At 47.1% G+C, this 19,516-nt stretch overlaps 1 protein-coding gene across 2 annotated transcripts in view; it reads left to right on the top strand.

The window, feature by feature from the left end:
• Positions 1-18,500, top strand: part of glra3 (glycine receptor, alpha 3) — a 48,503-nt gene extending 30,003 nt beyond the window's left edge. Inside the window, exons 5-10 of one of the 2 annotated variants that reach the window (XM_063477096.1) lie at positions 544-626; positions 4,946-5,083; positions 6,875-7,089; positions 9,590-9,739; positions 11,096-11,224; positions 13,226-13,559. In XM_063477096.1, coding sequence (XP_063333166.1) covers positions 544-626; positions 4,946-5,083; positions 6,875-7,089; positions 9,590-9,739; positions 11,096-11,224; positions 13,226-13,552 — 1,042 coding nt within the window. In that variant the 3' untranslated portion in view covers positions 13,553-13,559. Of the gene's footprint in view, positions 1-543; positions 627-4,945; positions 5,084-6,874; positions 7,090-9,589; positions 9,740-11,095; positions 11,225-13,225 lie in introns of both variants that reach the window. The other variant, XM_063477097.1, reaches the window with a different exon arrangement.
• The last annotated feature ends 1,016 nt before the right edge of the window (positions 18,501-19,516 follow it).

The following is a 19,516-nucleotide window of genomic DNA, read 5'->3' as shown; positions in this document are numbered from 1 at the left end:
AAAAGCAAGCTGACCAAAGTGCTTTACAGGTTGTTAATCAACAGCTCCAAACTTTGGAGCATTTTTAGGCTGATTTTCAGAAATGTTCTGATTTGAGCTCGCTGCTGCCTCGCCACATGTCCTCTGGCCTGACACTGTTTCTCACTCCTAGCTTGTCGCGTTTAAACACTGGACCGCATTTATTCATTTGACTAATCTGACTTGTAAATGTTATAATATGAGCTCCGATTAAACATTTATTCTTCATTTTTGGGTTTAGTTGAACTTTTTATGTCCTTTGTGAGTCAAAGAGAGGAGGTCTTCATGTGCCGGCCCCCAGGCTTTAGGATTTAAACATTAGATGCTGACAGTGGTTCTGTAAGTTTGTCAGCTGGGATCTCGTTTCTGAATATTTTGATGTATAAAATCTGATATTACCGGGTATCCTCCTGGTTCCAGCAGTGCAGGTGGCACATTGATATAAACTGAGATGTTGGTACATTACGATGTTGTGACTTTGAATCCACGGTCTCGGTCTTCAGTGTCTCCTCTCTTTCTTTTCAGGCTAACGTTAACTCTGTCGTGTCCCATGGATCTAAAAAACTTCCCGATGGATGTTCAGACGTGCATCATGCAGCTGGAGAGCTGTAAGTACTGCATGACTGTACACACTCGCAGCACTTTCAGTATGAACGATGTACAGTGTGTCTTTAACCCTTTAAACCCGTCGCCAGTGACGGAAAGGGTTTAAAGCAGGGGTGGGGACCTCCAGAGCTGGAGGGCCGGTGTCCTGCAGGTTTTAGATCTCACCCTGGGTCAGCACACCTGAATCAAATGATTAGTTCATTACCAGGCCTCTGGAGAACTTCAAGACATGTTGAGGAGGTCATTTAGCCATTTAAATCAGCTGTGTTGGATCAAGGACACATCTAAAACCTGCAGGACACCGGCCCTCGAGGCCCGGAGTTGGACACCCCTGGGTTAAAGGGTTAAGAAACACCTTTCATTCAGACTGTGACCCATTGAGCCCCGTTCTTAATTACAAAGAAGCTCTTTTCAGCTCCAGATTTTTGGTTTGTCAGCGTTTTTACATCTGATGCGATTAGTGTCACTACCTGGAATTAAACCAGTGACTTTTGCTTGCCAGGTAAATGTGCTAACCACTACACCACCAACAATTAGAAGGGCAGTTAAATATCCACCGTCAATGTAAAACTGCAGGACATGCAATGTTATGGTCAAGGTGCAGAGAAGGATGCATCATCGAGGAGCTGCGACTCGGTCACATGTGAACATTTAAAATTTATGGTCACAACACGACAGGGCGGCTGATGATGGGGCTCATTGTTTCAGCTGTGCCCCGCGACACCTTCAGGCACACCTGGGAAAACAGAGTCCTCGTCTTCACATCAGCAGCCAAACAGCAGCTGACAAGCCGTGTCATTCTGCCACACGTGTGTTCATACGTACGCAGAGATGCTTCTTCTTCACCTGCCTTCATCTCTCTCTCTATCCCAGCATCCTCCTGTGTCACACCAACCCTCACACATCCACAGAACAAACTCTGAACTTGCCTGCGACACATTTTGAAGGTTTCCTCGGTGGGAGATGAATCCGTACATGAATACAGGAAAACACTAACAGATCGCTTTTTTGGCTACTCGGTGACCATGTGCCAAAATGCAGCTGACATTTAAAGAGCCTGTTTGCTCCATGGATGAACAAGTTACCCCTGCCATGTGGACTACTGCACCCCTCCCTCTTTACCATCGGGGGGACCATCTTTGAACTGACAGTAAGCCAGATGGTTCCTCATCCTCAGTCCAGAGGACACAGCGTCCGTGATTTCCTCTGAGTCAGGACACGGGATGGCTTTCTACTTGGTCACAGTCCACCTTAAATGGACCATGAGCCAAAATGCAGCTGACATTTAAAGAGCCATTTGGGGAGCTGTTAGCAGGGTCTGCTCTCCCGTCGGCCGTCGCATTGATTCTGAAGCAGAAACTAAACTTTCTGACCAGCTGATGGGAGATGCTTCAGAGGCTGCGGCTCTGGGCAGCTGTGAATTTACAGAGATAAACAGGAGCTAATTAGAGCGGCAGTCATTCCCAGAGAGGCTCAGAATGAGATTAAAACTCTGATCCTTGTAGATAATGTTTAAATCCCCCCCCTCACAGACAGATAAAAGCAGCCCGAGTGTGGATTAAGACTTCTGTAATGGAGAGGGAAGTTCCTCGGGTTAATGCTGTGTGCTTAAACATACAGCAGCAGGCCCCCCCCCCCCCCCCCCCCCCCCCCCCCCGCCCCCGCCTGTCGTGTTTCTGCTTCATGTGAACATGTATATTCCATATCCCAGCGTCTTCTCCGATCCGTCTCCGCGCCCACAGAGGCTCGGTGCGTGACTCTGAATATTTAGCACGCTGCTTCTGTTCAGACGTGTGCTGCCTGCACACGCAGGAAGTCCGTGCTGCAAACAATACCATGATTTCAAAATCTGTTGATGTCGTGCGGATGATCCTCCAGAAAACTGGATGAAGATGAGATTCATTCATCCATCCTGAAGTATATTTAGTGCAGGCCCCCTCTCCCTCCATGGAAACATATTTTAGCAGCATTTCTTTTTAAGGAAGCAGTCGTGTTTAATGATGTTGATACAGTTATGATGACGAATCCGTCGTCTGCCCAATCAGAGGCCTGGCCTCAGGGACAGAGCCCTCGAAGAGCTTATTCATCTTCACTGGTAGTTTCAGTCCTCTCTGACCCACATACACACACATAGAAACACACACACACTGAGAGGTAAGCACACATACGCACGCACACACAGACACACACAGTTTATTTGCATTGCTGCTCCCTGATGTCAGAGGAACCATAAGGACACATTCGGACATACTAACATGCAGAGGAAATGAGTCATGACGTGGTCCGTGTTCGAGGACAGAAAGTCCAGGTTTATTTGTCTCGTTCCATGAAACATAATTGGAGGCTGTGTTGCAGCCTGACCCTGTTCAGGTCGCGTCCGGGACCAGCCGAGCTCGTAAGTGCAGCGAGTCGACAGTCACGGCCGCCGCTGCCACCGGAGGCCGTCGTAAGATTTAAAAGCATCCCGAGCCGAGCAGAGATGCTCGTGTGGAAGGCTGCAGGCGCGCTCTCCTCTGTTTTTCTCTTTTTTAACATGCACACACTTTTCACGCACTTTCAGCTGAAGCTTAAGAAGCAGGATGAACTCATTCTTTCTGTGCATGGCTGCAGGCTTGCACCAGCACATACCAGCTGCTTCCTGCGCTCGCCGGAGAGCCCCGCAGCGCTCCGACCGCACGCATTCATACGTGGCTTCCGCTCTCCCTCTGCCTTCACCCGGACACAGAAGAAGAGGGGCCACTGAAAGCTGAATATAAGACGCATGTGTGAAAACAAGAATAATATCACGGCATCTGTTTGCATTAACATCAAGCCTCCTGCATCATCCAGCCATCTCTGGCCTGTCCTCGGGCACGTTTTCACTGCCTCTCTGATGTGTGTGGTGATATCTGTGCTGGTGGCGCGTTTGGCCGTGAGCTCTGTCTAAAAACATCCAGTGTCCTGTGTGCTGAGGACGGGACCCACCAATGAGATGCACAAGTCCTAAAAATGGGAAAACTAAAGAAGCTAAACAGAGCCGGAAATCAACACTGACACAAAAACAGGCTGCAGTGATCTGCAAACGTCGTCTGTGAGCGTCTGAGAGCTGCGGAGAGCAGCTGCTGGACTTTCACAGCTCAGCAGTCCTCGCTCTGCTTCCTCCTTTTTTTGGTATCCAGATGTGTCAGCTGTGAGTCCCACAGGCACGCCCCCGAAACGTCAGAGCTGCAGGCGTTGACCTGAGCGCTGATAATGAGCTGGATGCTCTCCTCTTCAGTCCGAGGACGCGGCGTCCATGTTTGGATGGGTCTGACCTCAGATCAGTTTTAAAGGAACTTTGGTCCAGAGGAGATGGCGCCGGTCACATCTGGCTTCTTCTCTGCTTGATGGAGCTTTAACCTGCGCACAGAGATTCCTCCACATGATGATGATGAGATGTTCACAGTGAGGAGCATCGTTCTGAAAACCAGTTTGTGGATGCAGTTTCCTTAGAGGATGTTGAACTCTGAGAGCTTCTGGCTCTCTGAGACACTCTTTTTATACCCGATCATGTGACTGACCTGCTGACAGTTAGCCTGATTAAGATAAGATAAGATAAGATAACCTTTATTAGTCCCACACGTGGGAAATTTAGCAGCTCAGTGTTCCTCCAGCTTTTTCTTTCTCGTCCGACCTACTTTTCCAGCTTCTTGTTGCAGCCCTGCCGACCTTTTAGAGACGTGTTGCTGCCCCCAAACTCAAAATGAGCTCATAGTTTTTTCACTTTAAACATTTGATGTGTTTTTTATGTTGGGTTGTGAAAGAATCTGAGATTTACGAATCATTGTGCTCGTGTAAATGAGGCATGTTGTACAGAGCAAGAACCAGGCCAGTTACCATGTGGAGTGAGACACAGCTGGGACGAGGGCACAGGTGAGCCGACACAGGTGAAAACACAGCAGACGGTCACAAAGAGGGAAAAATCAGAACAAGACACGAGAGAAAAGTACCCTTCAAAATAAAACAGGAAATAAGCAAAAACACAGTGATGCTGAAACACAGAGACCGAGGACCACAGGAGGGAAACGACACAGACAGAGATGCACGTTTAAAAACAATAAAAACATTAAAAACACTGAAGCTGCATAAATGGAGACTCTGGGTGTGTTCAGCAGCCGTCGTAGTGCAGGCCCCACGAGGAAGGAAAACGCGTCTGCTGCCCTGAAACACCGACAGACACAAGAGTGCGAACACAAATCGACACAATCTGAACAAAAGATGATCAAACTCCTCACAACTATATCTGACACAGACTTGTGCTCTGTTTTTAAATCTGTTGTCTCTCATTATTTTTGTGTTTCAGTCGGGTACACCATGAACGACCTGATCTTTGAGTGGCAGGAGAACGGACCTGTTCAAGTGGCCGAGGGCCTCACGCTCCCACAGTTCATCCTCAAAGATGAATCAGACCTCCGATACTGCACCAAGCACTACAACACAGGTAACACACACACACACACACACACTGCCGTAAGCATCAGGATGCAGGTAAGATGCACACAGGATGAAACGGTTGCCACGTTTCATCCGTCACGTTTGTGCTCCAAGGATCGAGTCGAAAAACAAAGTGAGGGAGAAACAAACCGACTGACCCAGCAGGTCCTGATCAAACATGGATGTAGTGTGTGTGTGGACAATGTTCACATATGTTTGTGGGGACCACAATTTGGAAGTTTACTATACGAGTTCAATTCATTCGATTCAGTTTTATTTACACAGCACCAAATCACAACAACAGTCGCCTCAAGGTGCTTTATATTGTAAGGTAGACCCTACAATAATACATACAGAGAAAAACCCAACAATCATATGACCCCCTATGAGCAAGCACTTTGGCGACAGTGGGAAGGAAAAACTCCCTTTTAACAGGAAGAAACCTCCGGCAGAACCAGGCTCAGGGAGGGGCGGGGCCATCTGCTGTGATTGGTTGGGGTGAGAGAAGGAAGACAGGATAAAGACATGCTGTGGAAGAGAGACAGAGATTAATAACAGATATGATTCAGCAGAGAGGTCTATTAACACATAGTGAGTGAAGAAGAAACACCCAGTGCATCATGGGAATCCCCCGGCAGCCTACGTCTATTGCAGCATAACTAAGGGAGGATTCAGGGTCACCTGGTCCAGCCCTAACTATATGCTTTAGCAAAAAGGAAAGTTTGAAGCCTAATCTTAAAAGTAGAGATAGTGTCTGTCTCCTGAATCCAAACTGGAAGCTGGTTCCACAGAAGAGGGGCCTGAAAACTGAAGGCTCTGCCTCCCATTCTACTTTTAAATACTCTAGGAACAACAAGTAAGCCTGCAGTGTGAGAGCGAAGTGCAGGCTAATCGAGTCAATCGATTTGTTGATCAATTATTAAGTCATGTACTAACAGAGACTTGGAGGAGAGAGACCTAATATTTAATAATCCACATTTCACTGTTTTACTCTTTGGTTCAGATGTGGATTCTGTATTGTTCTTTCTTTGTGATTTTTTATGTTTAAGTTGTTTGTTGCTGGTTTTTAGTTTGTTTTTTGTCTGTTTGGGAGCTGACACAGTCTCTATGGAGATGGGTTTTTGGGGGGGTAGCAGGAGGAGAGAAGCTGCAGAGAGGCGTGTAAGACTGCAACTCTGCTTCCTGGTCCCAACTCTGGATAGTCATATTTTGGGGGGTTTAATAAATTTGTCCATATTTCTAGAAATGAGAGCTGCTCCATCCAAAGTGGGATGGATGCCGTCTCTCCTAACAAGACCAGGTTTCCTCCAGAAGGTTTGCCAATTATCTATGAAGCCCACATCGTTTCTGGGACACCACTCAGACAGCCAGCAATTTAAGGAGAACATGCGGCTAAACATGTCACTCCTGGTCTGATTGGGGAGGGGACCAGAGAAAACTACAGAGTCCCACATTGTTTTGGCAGAACAGAATCAGAGTTTGACCCCCGGCGGGTGTGTCGCCGAGTGGGTAAAAGCGGTTAGACACATGAACAAGTTGGTGGTGTCTTAAACAGAAGCCTCAGGTACACATATGTTACAAGTTTCATTACTGCTAAAGGAGGCCGAGGAGTAAGTAAATATTTGACACGATGAGCAGGAAAGTGCAGGAGGGACAGGTGAAGCGGCCATGCTGCTAGCGAGTCGGCTACGAGGTGGGAGTATCCTCTCGCCCCCGTCACTCACGCCAAAGCCGGTGTTGCAGTTTTCCTGCCCTGAGTGCTGTCTGCAGGTTTGTGACTGTCGCTCCTTTGTCGCAGGAAAATTCACCTGCATTGAGGTGCGCTTCCACCTGGAGCGTCAGATGGGCTACTACCTGATCCAGATGTACATCCCCTCCCTGCTCATCGTCATCCTGTCCTGGGTCTCCTTCTGGATCAACATGGACGCCGCACCGGCCCGCGTGGCCCTGGGCATCACCACCGTGCTCACCATGACGACGCAGAGCTCAGGCTCCAGGACCTCACTGCCTAAGGTGTGTGTGTGTGTGTGTGTGTGTGTAAAAGGCCTCACGCTGCACACACTGTGAGGACTGTTGTTACCTGAATGCATGTAGATGAAGGATAATATTAGCGCGACATGTTGTTCGTTGTGAGGTTGTCATGATGACGCGGTTCACAGTAGGCGGTCCTTAGCCGCCGCTGCGTGTCCAACAGAGGTGATGCTGTATCCCAAACTCACAGCCGCCTCTCGTTTCTCACACAGACACACAAACACAAACCCTCCTTCTTACATCGCTTTGCAATGTCTTCTCTTCTCTCCTGCAGGTTCAGCCTTCCAACCATTCCATCTTTTTTTCCTTCCCATCACAGAAATATCAGACTCTCAATTATTCAATCAATATTTATTTCTATAGCACGTTTAAAAAGGGTAGTGTCCATCAAAGTGCTTCACACAAGGCAGCAAAGCAGATTACAACGAATGGCAACAAAAACAGTTAATAAACAGGTTTAGTTACAGTTACAGTGACAGTTACAGTTACATAGCACAAATGCAGACCGGGTGGAAGTCTGAACTAATTTGCTTCAAAGGCTAGATGGAACAGGTGAGTTTTTAAGCGTGATTTAAATGATTGAATGGAATCTGACATCGATAGGCAGATTATTCCAGAGTTTAGGTGCAGCCGTTGCAGAAGCTCGGTCCCCTCTGGTCTTTGGTCCGGGCCTTTGTTGCACGAAGAGCAGTTAGTTAGAGGATCTGAGTGCTCTCTTGGGGATATACACATCGAGAAGGTCTGCTAGGTAAGGTCTCTTTAAGCTTTTTGTTGTTGGTGGTTTCCTACATATGGATAAAAAGCTCCGCCTGCCTGTGTTTCAGCTGCAGTTAGGTTGGTGTTCGGTTTTTGGAGCGTGGAGCGTTAGGTTGGTTGACACAGGCGTCTGAAGGGTAGGGGGGAGTCACACAGCCTCATCACAATATTTAGAGGAAATTTGCAATAATGATAAAATGGACGATAAAGGAAAGTGTGAATGTCTTCCAGCTGCCAGCAGCACAGCGTTACAGTGCAGCTATTCAAACGTTAGCACAGAAGAAACCGAGCTCTCACTCTTCAGGAGAAAGTCCTGCTTTTCCTCCACGGAGCTGCATCAGGAACTTAAATCCACCTTTTGTCTCGTGGAGCCAGCGAGTAATGCTCGGTGCAGTGATTTGTTTCGTTTTGGTCACACATCACCAGCTCTTAGCGTCTCCTCTGCTGCTGTATGACAGCTGTTCTTTTGTCTCATTCACTGACATGTTAAACTTGATCATTTAAGCCCTGGAGTTTTGTTCCAGTCCAGCGTGGCAGGAATTCATCCCACCAAGTGTTAAAAAATAGAATAATATTCATTCAAACTGTCCGTCTGTCTGACTCCTTCATCTTCCAAACATATTTCTTAACTTCTACCATTCAGTCCGATTAAACACAGTCACAGCTCAGCCTTCAGAGCAGCCACATCACCATGCACTGGCACTTCAGTTGGTATTTGTGGAGGTGTAGCTGCTCTGCAGCAGAGTAACATCTACACACCTGCTTCAGCCGCCTCCATCCCAAAGTGCTGCCATTCCTACCCCAGAAAAACCAAAGCGCGCACTCAGCTGTTCATGATGTAAAACCTCACAATTCAGAGCAGCTTCTGCCACAGCCAAGACAAAGCTCCTGCATCCTCTCTGAGAACAGCTAGTAAAGCTGGGAAACACAAAGCCTGCAGACACAGGGGTCACACAGTGACCCAGGAATGTTTTTGGTTTTTTTCGGTAGATGTGATTGGTCGAGTGGACAGCAGGGGTTTATACATGTTAATGTCTCATCTGGAGTTTGCTTTGGACCAGGTTAGGTCTGCAGCAGATGTTTCCATGGTGATGTGCTGCTGAGTTTTTGTCCTCCTCCATCTTACCGGATGTTTTGCACGCACAAACCGAAGTCTGTTTATTCCACACATCATGCGTCTGGCAGAGCGTGAGTGAGAACAAGCCCCACAGTCCTGCTCTGGTATCGTGTATGCATGAGAAACAATCAGACACGGAGCACTCGTTACATAAGCCTTATTAACTCATCAGCACACTCATCCCTCCCTCACATACTGTACACACACACACACACACACACACAGGCTAGGCCAAACAGCTGAGGTTTGTGTGTGCGTGTGTGTGTGTGGAGGTTAGGAGGTTTCTCATGTTTCCAGTGCTTAACAGAGCTTTGCACTCCAGTATGTTACATGTGTCTGAATAAGTCATCGTTTCATAAAGGAGGGCAGTTACATCTTTTTGACACCACAGGCGTCACAGCAGCGCGCGCACGCACACACACACACACACACACACACACAGCTGAGCGTGTCAGCTGCAGCCCTGAAATAAAGTCTATAATTATTGCAGAAAAATGAAACATCTGTGCAGTCGGTGTTACGTTTGAGACTCACTGTGAACTTAAACCACACCACTGACGCTGAGCGCCTCCAGCCTGCTGAATGAAGTGTGTGTGTGTGTGTTTACAGGTCTCTTATGTGAAGGCCATCGACATCTGGATGGCCGTGTGTCTTCTGTTCGTCTTCTCTGCGCTGCTGGAGTACGCCGCCGTTAACTTTGTGTCGAGGCAACACAAAGAGCTGCTGCGCTTCAGACGGCACAACAAGAATAAGAGCAAGGTACAGAAAAGTCCCACACACTGCACAGCACAGCGAACGCAGCACCATCCAGAGTGAGGAACACCTACACACAGTTTGTGACCTGCATCCACAGACTGATGGACCGCTGTGACTCGTGTGCTCTGGGCTGAGGCTGCCACCGTGTGGTGACATGTTGTTATTGCAGCGTTCTGCTCAGAGACGGCACGAGGTGAGAAAGGCCCAGATCCAATCCGGCTCACTGTGAGGAGTGCAGGTCCATGCTGTCCAGGCTGAGGCTGAACACTGTGACCCAGTGAGCCCAGGCTGAGGGGAGCACTGACAGCAGCACAGGAAAGCTTTGACTCGCTGCATACAGGAAAACTTTCTCTGGAACAGAAATCTCTTTCAACTTCTGTTCTTTTAATTTTTCATATATCTGTGCAGAACTCATAAGTATACTTTTGGCCCATCCCAGGGTGGAGAAATCCCTGAAAGATTTCAGGATAAAAGTCTGGATTAGCTTTAAATGTGTGTCACGTATAATCCTGCACACACAGACCTGCAGTACTGCGAGATCTCGTTTGTTTCTGTGGAAACACAATGTGCTTACTCGTTATTTTTATTCTTATTAGAATTTATAGAAAGACAGAGATGTGTGAGCATGTCAGAAATGGATTTATTGCTTCCATCTGATGTTTGAGCTTCCATTGGAGAACAGCGCTCCAACGCTGGCTCGTTACGCTCAGCGTGGAGCGGCAGGTCGGATTGGAACTGGGCCGGAGAGGGAGGAGGAAGTGGTGGAGGAATCGGTGCTTCTCGCTCCGCATGTTTGAGTCATCTCGCTGTATCGGTGCATGACGCAGCACGGCTGTAACTGCATCAGTGTGATGATTCTGTGTTTCTGCGGCCATCCAACCTGTGGATGAGCCTGAGCTCGGTGCACGATCACGACCTCAGCGGGCTGGAAGATCAGCATTCAGTCAACTCGCCAACACAAACGTGTCATTGACAGCGTCCTGATGAAAGCACGGACGCTGAGCCCGTGGGTCTGAAGACTGATTCTGAATGTGAATAGAGACCTACTGTTACATGTCAGAGGCTTCATGTGAACACAGTGAAATTTAAACACATAAAAAATCATTTTAAGGTGGATTTAGCACACAGGCACGAGCAAACTTTGAAATAAACTGTCAGTTTATCCCAGACTGCTTGTGTAGCAGCGTCTGATGCAAATTCATCAGCGTTCATATCTGTGCGTCTTTGTGAGTCTGTGCAAGCAGCTGAACTTGTACATTTACCTGCGTTGACTGAATGGCTGAGCGGCCCAGCCCGCACTCTTCTTCTTTTGTTCTTCCTTTTGCTTTGTGTTGACGTGTGCATGCTGTCGGTCGGTAGATCAGTGGAGGTGCAGTTGATCCAGAGGAGCTAGCCGAGTCCCTTCGTCGTATTAACACTGACGACGGCCTCAAAGCGGCAGACCCTCTGTACGGATCTATGACCAACATCTACACCAACAACCACAGGGTAATGCCACACTGCATGTGTGTGTGTCTGTGCGCATGTTTCTCTTGCATGAGCTCCTCCTCCATCAGTCTGACACTTTTCACACAGCAGCTTCATAAATAAGACAGGATGTGTTAAAGGAGTGAAATGGTGACACGAATACAAACGTATTTCTCTGATGTGTGCGAGCTGTGACTGTTTCTGTGGTGTTTAATGACATATTTCCAGATGAGTGCACGTTTGGATCAGGACAGTGTGAGTGAGCATGTAAAACTTGAGCCTCGTTTCTTTCAGTTTAGCTTAGAATTCAAATCTCGGCTTAAGGTAGTGCAGCTGAGCTTAACTGTGCTCAGAAATGTCTTCAGCTTACAGAGTATGTGTCGGTTTGACCGTGTCCAGACAAACACACGGTCGCTCAGTGATGATGAACAGCCGAGGCTGGGACATTATCTTCCACTGGCCGTCTGCAGAGCTGCCTGACTGTGTGGACAGTCTGAGGATGCTGTAAGCCGACAGGTTCGTCGCTGTGATGGAGGAAGTCTGTGAGCCAAATAACAAAAATCCAAACTGAGTCCAAAAGCAAACAAAAACAGGAGAACACAGGACGCTAGCACAGACACTGACATCACTGTTTATACATGGGGATGGTTTTTAAATGATGATGTCATTCATTAAGGGAACAAAGGTATCCACACCTGCCTGTCCTGAGTGTAACCTGATACCTGCTGTTTGTCTCATTGGAGGGTTTCAAAGCATCTGAGTCTGGTTTAAGTCCAGACTTTGACTCGGACGCTCCAGAACCTTTATTTTGTTCCTTTGAGCCAATCAGAGGTGGAGCTGCTGGTTCCTGCATGGTTCCCTGAGTCACAGCAGAGCAGCCCAGACGGTCACACGACCTCCACCGTGTCTGCTGCTGCTGGATGTTTCTGGATGAAACGCTGTTAGTCTGATGCAGATGTGACTCAAAGCTTCCAGAAAGTTCAGCTTCTGTCTCGTCAGCCCTCAGAATATTATCCTCCAGATGTTTGTTGGCAGATGTGCGACGAGACTTTGTGATCTTCTTGGTCAGCGGTGGTTTCTGCTTGGACTCGCCCATCTTTGCCCCGCCTCTTTCTTATTGTTGACCTCTGACCTCAGCTGAGCTTAATAGATGTTGTTCTGGGCTCTTCTGTGACCTCCTGGATGAGTCATCGATGGTTTTCCAGGTTTTCCAGGCTCTCACCGTGGGTCGCTGGAGTCCCACAGCCTTAGAAATGTCTCTGTAACCCTCTCAGGCTGATGATGTCACTGACTTTGCTCCTCAGCTGGTTCTTGAGATCGTGGCTGCCGTTTGAGATCTTTCAGTCTGCTTCAGTTTGTCTGATTAATCGCAGTTCACTCGTGATTTGAATCGAGTTAATCTTTCACACAGGGCAGGAGGGTTTGGATACATACAGCTGTTTACTGATGACTGACATATCTCTGCACATTTAACTGAAACCGCAGCTGTAAACTAATCTTTAGCTTATTTTTGTGAATTAATGGCTCCCAAAAACATCTTCATCCTTATTATGATCTCACATACAAACATTTCTCAGCTGAGTATCGGTCACATTTCTGCCTAAAATCTGATTGGAGGCACACGGCAGGTGTAAAGATACCTTTTGTAATTCCCTCAGCTGAGTTTAACTAAAGCTTTCACCACCAGGGGGCAGAGCTTAAACTCTGAGGTAATATTATTTGTTTTCCTGTTGTTAGTGAGAACGAGCTCTTAATGGCTCGTTGCACTGCTGGTTTCTCTTTAACGCCTCACAGCTGTTGTTTGTAGGTCAGTTTCAGAAGGTTTTAAACAGGAATGTAGAGAAAGTAGCTCTGAGCACCGACCCGAGGAAACCTGAATTCATTTGCTTCTTCGTTTTTGTGCTTCAGTCAGGTGTGGTGCCTCGCTCAGAGGTCAAACCGGTGAACAGATTGACAAATAATCTGTGACCCCCTACCCCTTCCTCCCCCTGCTCCTCCTCTTCCTCCTCGTCTCTCCAACAGGAAGGGGGGGCACATGAGAGCAGGCTGACCTCTGCTGCCGCCGTGACCTCCACCCCGAGCAACAGCAAGGAGTCGAAGGCCAGCGCCAACAACGCCGTGAGTGCGCTGAACACGCCGGGAGCCACGGCACAGAACGCTACCCAGAATGCACCTGCAGCAGCCAGTGGGGGTAAAAGCACGGAGGAGATGAGGAAGCTGTTCATCGACCGAGCCAAAAAGATTGACACTGTGTCGAGGGCCGGCTTCCCTCTGGCCTTCCTCTTCTTCAACATATTCTACTGGGTCCTGTACAAGATACTGCGGCACGAAGACGTGCACAAGCAGTAGAGACAAAGGACGAGAGATTATTCAGACGCACGAACATCTGCATTTCCTTCTCCATGAACCCCTGAGAGCCAATCAGGATGATCTTTGTTATGAAGGCATAAGGATGGACAAACTGGATCTCTGCCTGAAAACCACAGAAAACTTTTTTAAAGGTTCATCTCGTTAAAAATAATCTTCTGATAGTCTTTGATACCAATTCTGTGATGTTGAAATTAAAAATGTTGTTGAAGAGTGCGTGGCAGACATGACGGAGTAGCAGTGCCAGGATTACGTCCTCCATGTGGAATTCATTCTTTTCCAGTCTGATAATATTTTAGTGGTGGAAAATCTGACCTGCCAAAGACAAAGTTCTTTTCAGTTAACTGAAACCAGCTCGATCATAGCGTGAAGGATACTGTGACTCACGGCCAGCTGAGCTGAATGTCTCAACCACACGGTATCATAAGTGCGAGAAACTGCAGTTCCTCTAATGGCCTCTAGAGGGCGGCTCCAAAAGTGAGTCAGCGCCTGTAGACTCGTAGACAAAAGGAGAAACTGGCGTGTTTACAGAAAACAGCCGATCTGGTCTCTGTAGCTGATTTCACCCTTTGTAACAACTCTATCCATTTAAACTGTATTAAGGCTTTGCATTCTGAGGGGCGTGGCCTTGTGATAAACAGGTGGGTGGAGACACAGGTGGTGTATCAGTCAGCACAGTGGTCTTGAGTTTGAAGCACAGCCTGCAGCTTCACCTCCAGTTCTGCTGTTTTGTGTGTAACAGATGTGAGGATTAGATTTCTCTGAGAGGCCCAGACGCTGATACAGTCTCAGCGATCACAGGTCTGCTGTCAGCTGAACACAACATAAAACCTCTGGAAGCTTAAAAGTATTTAGAAAAATAGCCAGTAAAAAGACGATTTAAAGCAAAGTGCGTAGATATCCTGTGTGCTGGCCTGTGGACGTATCTCATCAGCATACTAATGTAAAAGTCTGAAAAAGCCGGATTCCCAAACTGAAATGCGGCAGGCGGCGTGCAGCTGAGCTCTGGCTCCGGGTGGAGAAGTGGAGCTTAGATCTGTCTGTCTCTGCTCCAGTTAAAACCTCCGTCGCTCCACTGCAGTCTGAAAAGTGTGAGCTCGTCTGTTTAATCCTCTGAAACCAATACTGGTTCAGACAAAGACTGTACATAAAAGACAGACAAAGACACTGTACCATAACCGCTTAGTTTGTGAAGTCCTGAGTTTTCTATGATTTTTATTATTGTGGCTGTTCTCGTGTCAGATCTGTTTCAGATGTTCTCAGGCTGAGCTGATCAGAAACCGCCTGGAAAGAATCCGAGTGAAAGCCACAAGCCTGAGAAGGAAAAGGACTCTGATGTCAGAGCCTTAATGTCACCATTCAGGCTGCCAAACGGGAAGCGACTACATGAGCTAGCCTGGTTAGCAGACTGCATGTAAGGGTGTGGAAAAACAAAGTATCATCCAAGTAAAAACCTTGAATTTCGCTCACCAGATACGACTCCAAGTACAGTGACCTCACAGCAGCCATGTTATTGGTTACACGATGTCATTAAAATGCTCCAGAAGGCACCAACAGCACACACACGGTCCAGAGGTCCAGTTCAGGTGAAGCTAGCAGCTGCCTGTGTCGCCATCCACCTGCTGCAGAGGCGGGAGTCTATCGGGACTGGCTCACTGCCGGTGCCTCTAGTGGACGTCAGAGGAACTGCAGCACTGGTTTCATCTTTCAGCTGAAGAACAAAACACTTGAGCCGCCCAGTTCAGGTTCCCTCTCCGTTTAAAGTGACGCTTTAAACAAAAGCTGTGCGTCTTTGGCAGCTTTCTGTTACTCACCATCATGGGATCTGTGTGAGTCAGGTTTGATGCACCCATTGTGAAAGTTGTCCTTTCTGCACTGATTTCCTCCCTGACACGCTGACAACGCCCTGATGTTTCATTACAGAGGTGTCATACATGCTTACACGACCCACACGCTCAAACCTCACTGCGTATGTCGGGAGTGGCCGTCCCACGCTGCAGCGGCGGCGGCGCACAGTCACACTGGAAGCTCACACTCACTCCCTTTAAGAACATGCGAGCAGCTAAACCCAGGTTCATCCGTGATGTGCATCACATTTCCAGTCTTCATTTTCATTTTTTGTGCAGACGCGCCGTGCGACAGAGTTTTGACATTTGAAATTCAGTTGGAGAAAATGTGAGGTGCAGTCTGGAGATTCAGGTTCAGGTCTGAAACGCAGCGATTCTCTGCTTCGCTTGTCTTTGGGATAAATTACTGCTGGCTTACGTCACTTTGACCGTTCACGGAGTTTCTTTGGAATTTTGTTGTGTTTTCTAGGAAGCAGTGTGGTAACTTTAATTACTTTCAGCTGCTGACATGAGCAGTGAGGGGGGAGCTGCAGCATTCAGTCATCTCCTTTTTATATCCTGCTGCAGTGATCTGGCACGTTTAGCCAGTTTCCTAATAATGAAACCTCATTTTCTGCACAAAGTTCACTGACACTGTGTCACAGTGACCTAATCGCTGCTCCGTGGTGGTGCAGCGGCGCAGGGAGAAGGCTCCAGGTTTGAGGACTCTGCAACGAGGTGAGGAGGCAAGATTAACCAAATGTTGTTCAGGTGTCTGCCCGAGTGGTCTTCTGTTCAACAGGACTGGGTTAGTGGTGGTCGGCCTGTTCCAGCTGTGATGCCATTTTAGCCCTTTTATTTGTTTTTGAGAAATCTTTATTTGTTTAAAGCGAACAGAATATTCCTGTGATGGTGGCACAGTCGCACGTTGCTCTCCTCTGTGCTGTGAGTGCAGCACTCCTGTTGGAGAAGCAGCTTCACGTTCAGGCCACGTTTGTCCAAACTGTTTCCTGGAAGGATGTTCAGTTAGCTTAACACGACGCCGTCGCTGCGTTATTTACATCAGTGTTTCCTCCCAGAAATATTTGCATAGTTGTGATGAAAACAGCCTCTCTGCAGGACGACGACCGTCTGCAGCTGTGTGCAGACTCTGCATCACATCCTGACTGTGCACGTTTGCGTCATGTCTCTCATTTCTGTGCTTGTGTCCATCGTCTTAGTCCACAGTCAGATGTCCTGATTACTGCTTGGTATAGAGTTAGGACACAGTCGGCGTGGAAATCTACTTGTTTTGATGATGTCACAGTTGCGTTGCTGCTTTATGTGCTTTGATTTTGTGTTTTTGGTCAATTTTATGCAGCATGTGTTTCAAACAGCTTTCAGGCTGATTTTCAGAGAGTGAAATAAATTCAGATTTAGCAGCTCAGGTTCAGAGTCGGCCTGGAAAGAAAGGCTGTGGGACAGGGATATGACACTGTGACGTAACAGGTGTGTAATCTATTACATATTCTTCTTTACTTTTTGTATTGGAGATTATGTATCGGAATTTCAGGAGCGCCTCCAAACACGCTCCTTCCACCTGTCATCTACTGAGGTTCCCCCAGCTCTGCAAGCCGATCAGTCTCGTTTACGTGCCCCTCCCTCCTCGTTCTCCATTCTTTAACTTCTTCACTTCTATTCAGTACATGAGGATCTGCCCGGGAGCCGTCGCCAGTCCCCTTCGAGGCCTTCCCCAAACCGCAGCTCAATTCATGTCCAAGCATCACCTTTACCCTCTAAAACGCTGTCAAACCTAAAATGAGGACGTGGGCCCAGCGAGTGAAGTAACTTTTTTTGTTTTATTTCCTCCCTGTGAAAGATAATTCGTTACATCACCCATTACATTAAATTAAAGCGGACTCGCTTGTTTAGCTACATATCACAGCCTGTATATAAAAGATGGATTTTGTAACACTGCCAAATGTTTTTAGAGCCAGAAGTGACCGTACTTACAGGAGAAGGTGGTGTGCTAAGTTATTAGCTAATGCTAGCCAGGCTGGTTAGCAGTCTGCATCCACAGGCAACAAATACCAGCTGATCACTAAAATCACATTAAAAACCTGGAATTTCACTCAGTAAAACTGTTCAGACTTGTTGGACAGTAACCTCACAGCTGACATTTGATTGGTCAGATAATCATTAAAACAGCACAAACACTGTCCAGAGGTCAGTTCAGGTGAAGCCTAGCAGACAGCTAGCAGCTAAAGCCGCCTGTGTCCTCGTCCTATCAGGAGGAGAACGTGTTTGTTCTGCTGTGTGAGTCTCTGGGGGCGGACTCACTGCTGGAGCCTCTGCTGCACGTTAGAGGAACTGCAGCCTGTGTAGATGTTTACTTCTGTTGGAGCAGTCGGTCACATGTCAGTGACTCTGGATGAGTTTACAGCACTGTTTTCACTCTGTGACACACACACACACACACACTGTATATTTGTGTTGTCGGTCCGAGGTTATTCATTTCTTTGAAACACAAATAAGGTTTAAAATCTTTTAACGTTCATATCGATGTGTATCTGAATCTGTGTGCTTTGTTCTTTTTGCTTCTGTTGGGACACAAACGCTGTTTCATGGGCCGAGCGGCTCATACAGACTGTCTGAATCCAGCTCGGCTCTGGAGCCCTGAGGTCCCTCGCTGCATCTGGATACGAAGAAAATAATTTCACAGTTTATCAGCCGTTAATTTTGCATCTGTTGTGTTTGTATTTCTACTTGCGCTGTGGTGAACGTGTCGATTTGTGGACATAAAGTTGTCGAGCTGTGTGCGTACTGCGACTCTTTGTTCACTGCACTGTAAAAACGAAGCCGACTGCACGTCAGAGCCGCGGCGGGTCTGACAGGTTTTATTTCATCACTGCATCCTTGTAGTCGTTGTTGAGACTTTCTCTGCTGTGTTCAGTTTAAAAGAGAAGAACATCCGTCAAACATTCCTTCTACATTCCAGTTCAGAGCGCACACACACACACACACACACACACACACACACACACACGTTTTTGTAAAATAAGATGTGCATATTTTACATGAAACTCTCTCAGACTGAAATAAACTTGGGAGCCACTTCTTAACGACGATGGTCTGCTCTTTCTTGTTTCTAGTAACCGTAAGAGACAAACGAGCGTTCAGCACGTCGCTAAGAGGAACTGAGATGGACCGTGCTCCGGTCGGTTTTAACGGGTTAAAGTTCTTCACGAGGGCTCTGCAGCACCTGCAGCTCAAAAAGCCTCAAAAGACTTTAAGATCCAGAGAAGATCAATCAGAGCCCGGAGTGTCTGCAATTATAATCACTCAGAAATTTCATAAAATAATCTCAGAATTACTCAATTTATTGTTTTTGTCTCACACTTTGTCTTTTACATGCTCCCCTTTAAATGTTCTCTCTCGTGTTTCGCCTACTTGAGTGTGTTTATACCACCTCACTGTTATCTGATAATGAAGGCTAACTTTAGTCCACTATTGGATACGATTAGGGAAGCTCTATAGGGATATATGCTCGTTAGACGGGAGTCCACTTGAGATGAATGGTCCCCACAGAGGATGATTCCTGTCCACTCCAATAATAATGAAGGTTCAGTTCTTCCTTTTGGAATTTGGGAGGACTAGATCTTGTGGATATTATGAGTTTATTGCTCTTTTAGACATACCTGGATGGAAACATAAGACCTCCTCAGTTTGGCTTCATATTGAATCATCAGTGTCTCTGAAATGTGAAGTCTATTTTTTTTCTATTGGAGGCCGACTGGAGAACGAGGAGCTGCTGGAGCTTCATCAAGCTGAGCAAAAGCTTTAAGATATCTCGAAACAACCTCTGACATTACTTTCAAATGTCTCTGCCCAACAGTGTCGACGTCTCTGACATTAACAAAGCAGATCTTTGTTGTACAGACAGACCTGGGCGAAGGATTTGGGAGGACTTTTAAATTATCTGTGAAAAATACAGTCGCCCTGATTCAAAGCTCGCACTTAAACTTTATTCACCTCCATTAAGGAGGAGCTACATACTAACATGTATACATGCATCATTGTTATTATTGTTTATGTTGTGTTGTTGCTGATTCCTTGTATGTACATGTACTGTTTTATTTGT

This window comes from Pelmatolapia mariae, linkage group LG6 (genome assembly GCF_036321145.2).
Source record: "Pelmatolapia mariae isolate MD_Pm_ZW linkage group LG6, Pm_UMD_F_2, whole genome shotgun sequence".
Lineage (NCBI taxonomy): Eukaryota > Metazoa > Chordata > Actinopteri > Cichliformes > Cichlidae > Pelmatolapia > Pelmatolapia mariae.
This window is presented reverse-complemented; position numbering and strand designations above follow the sequence as displayed.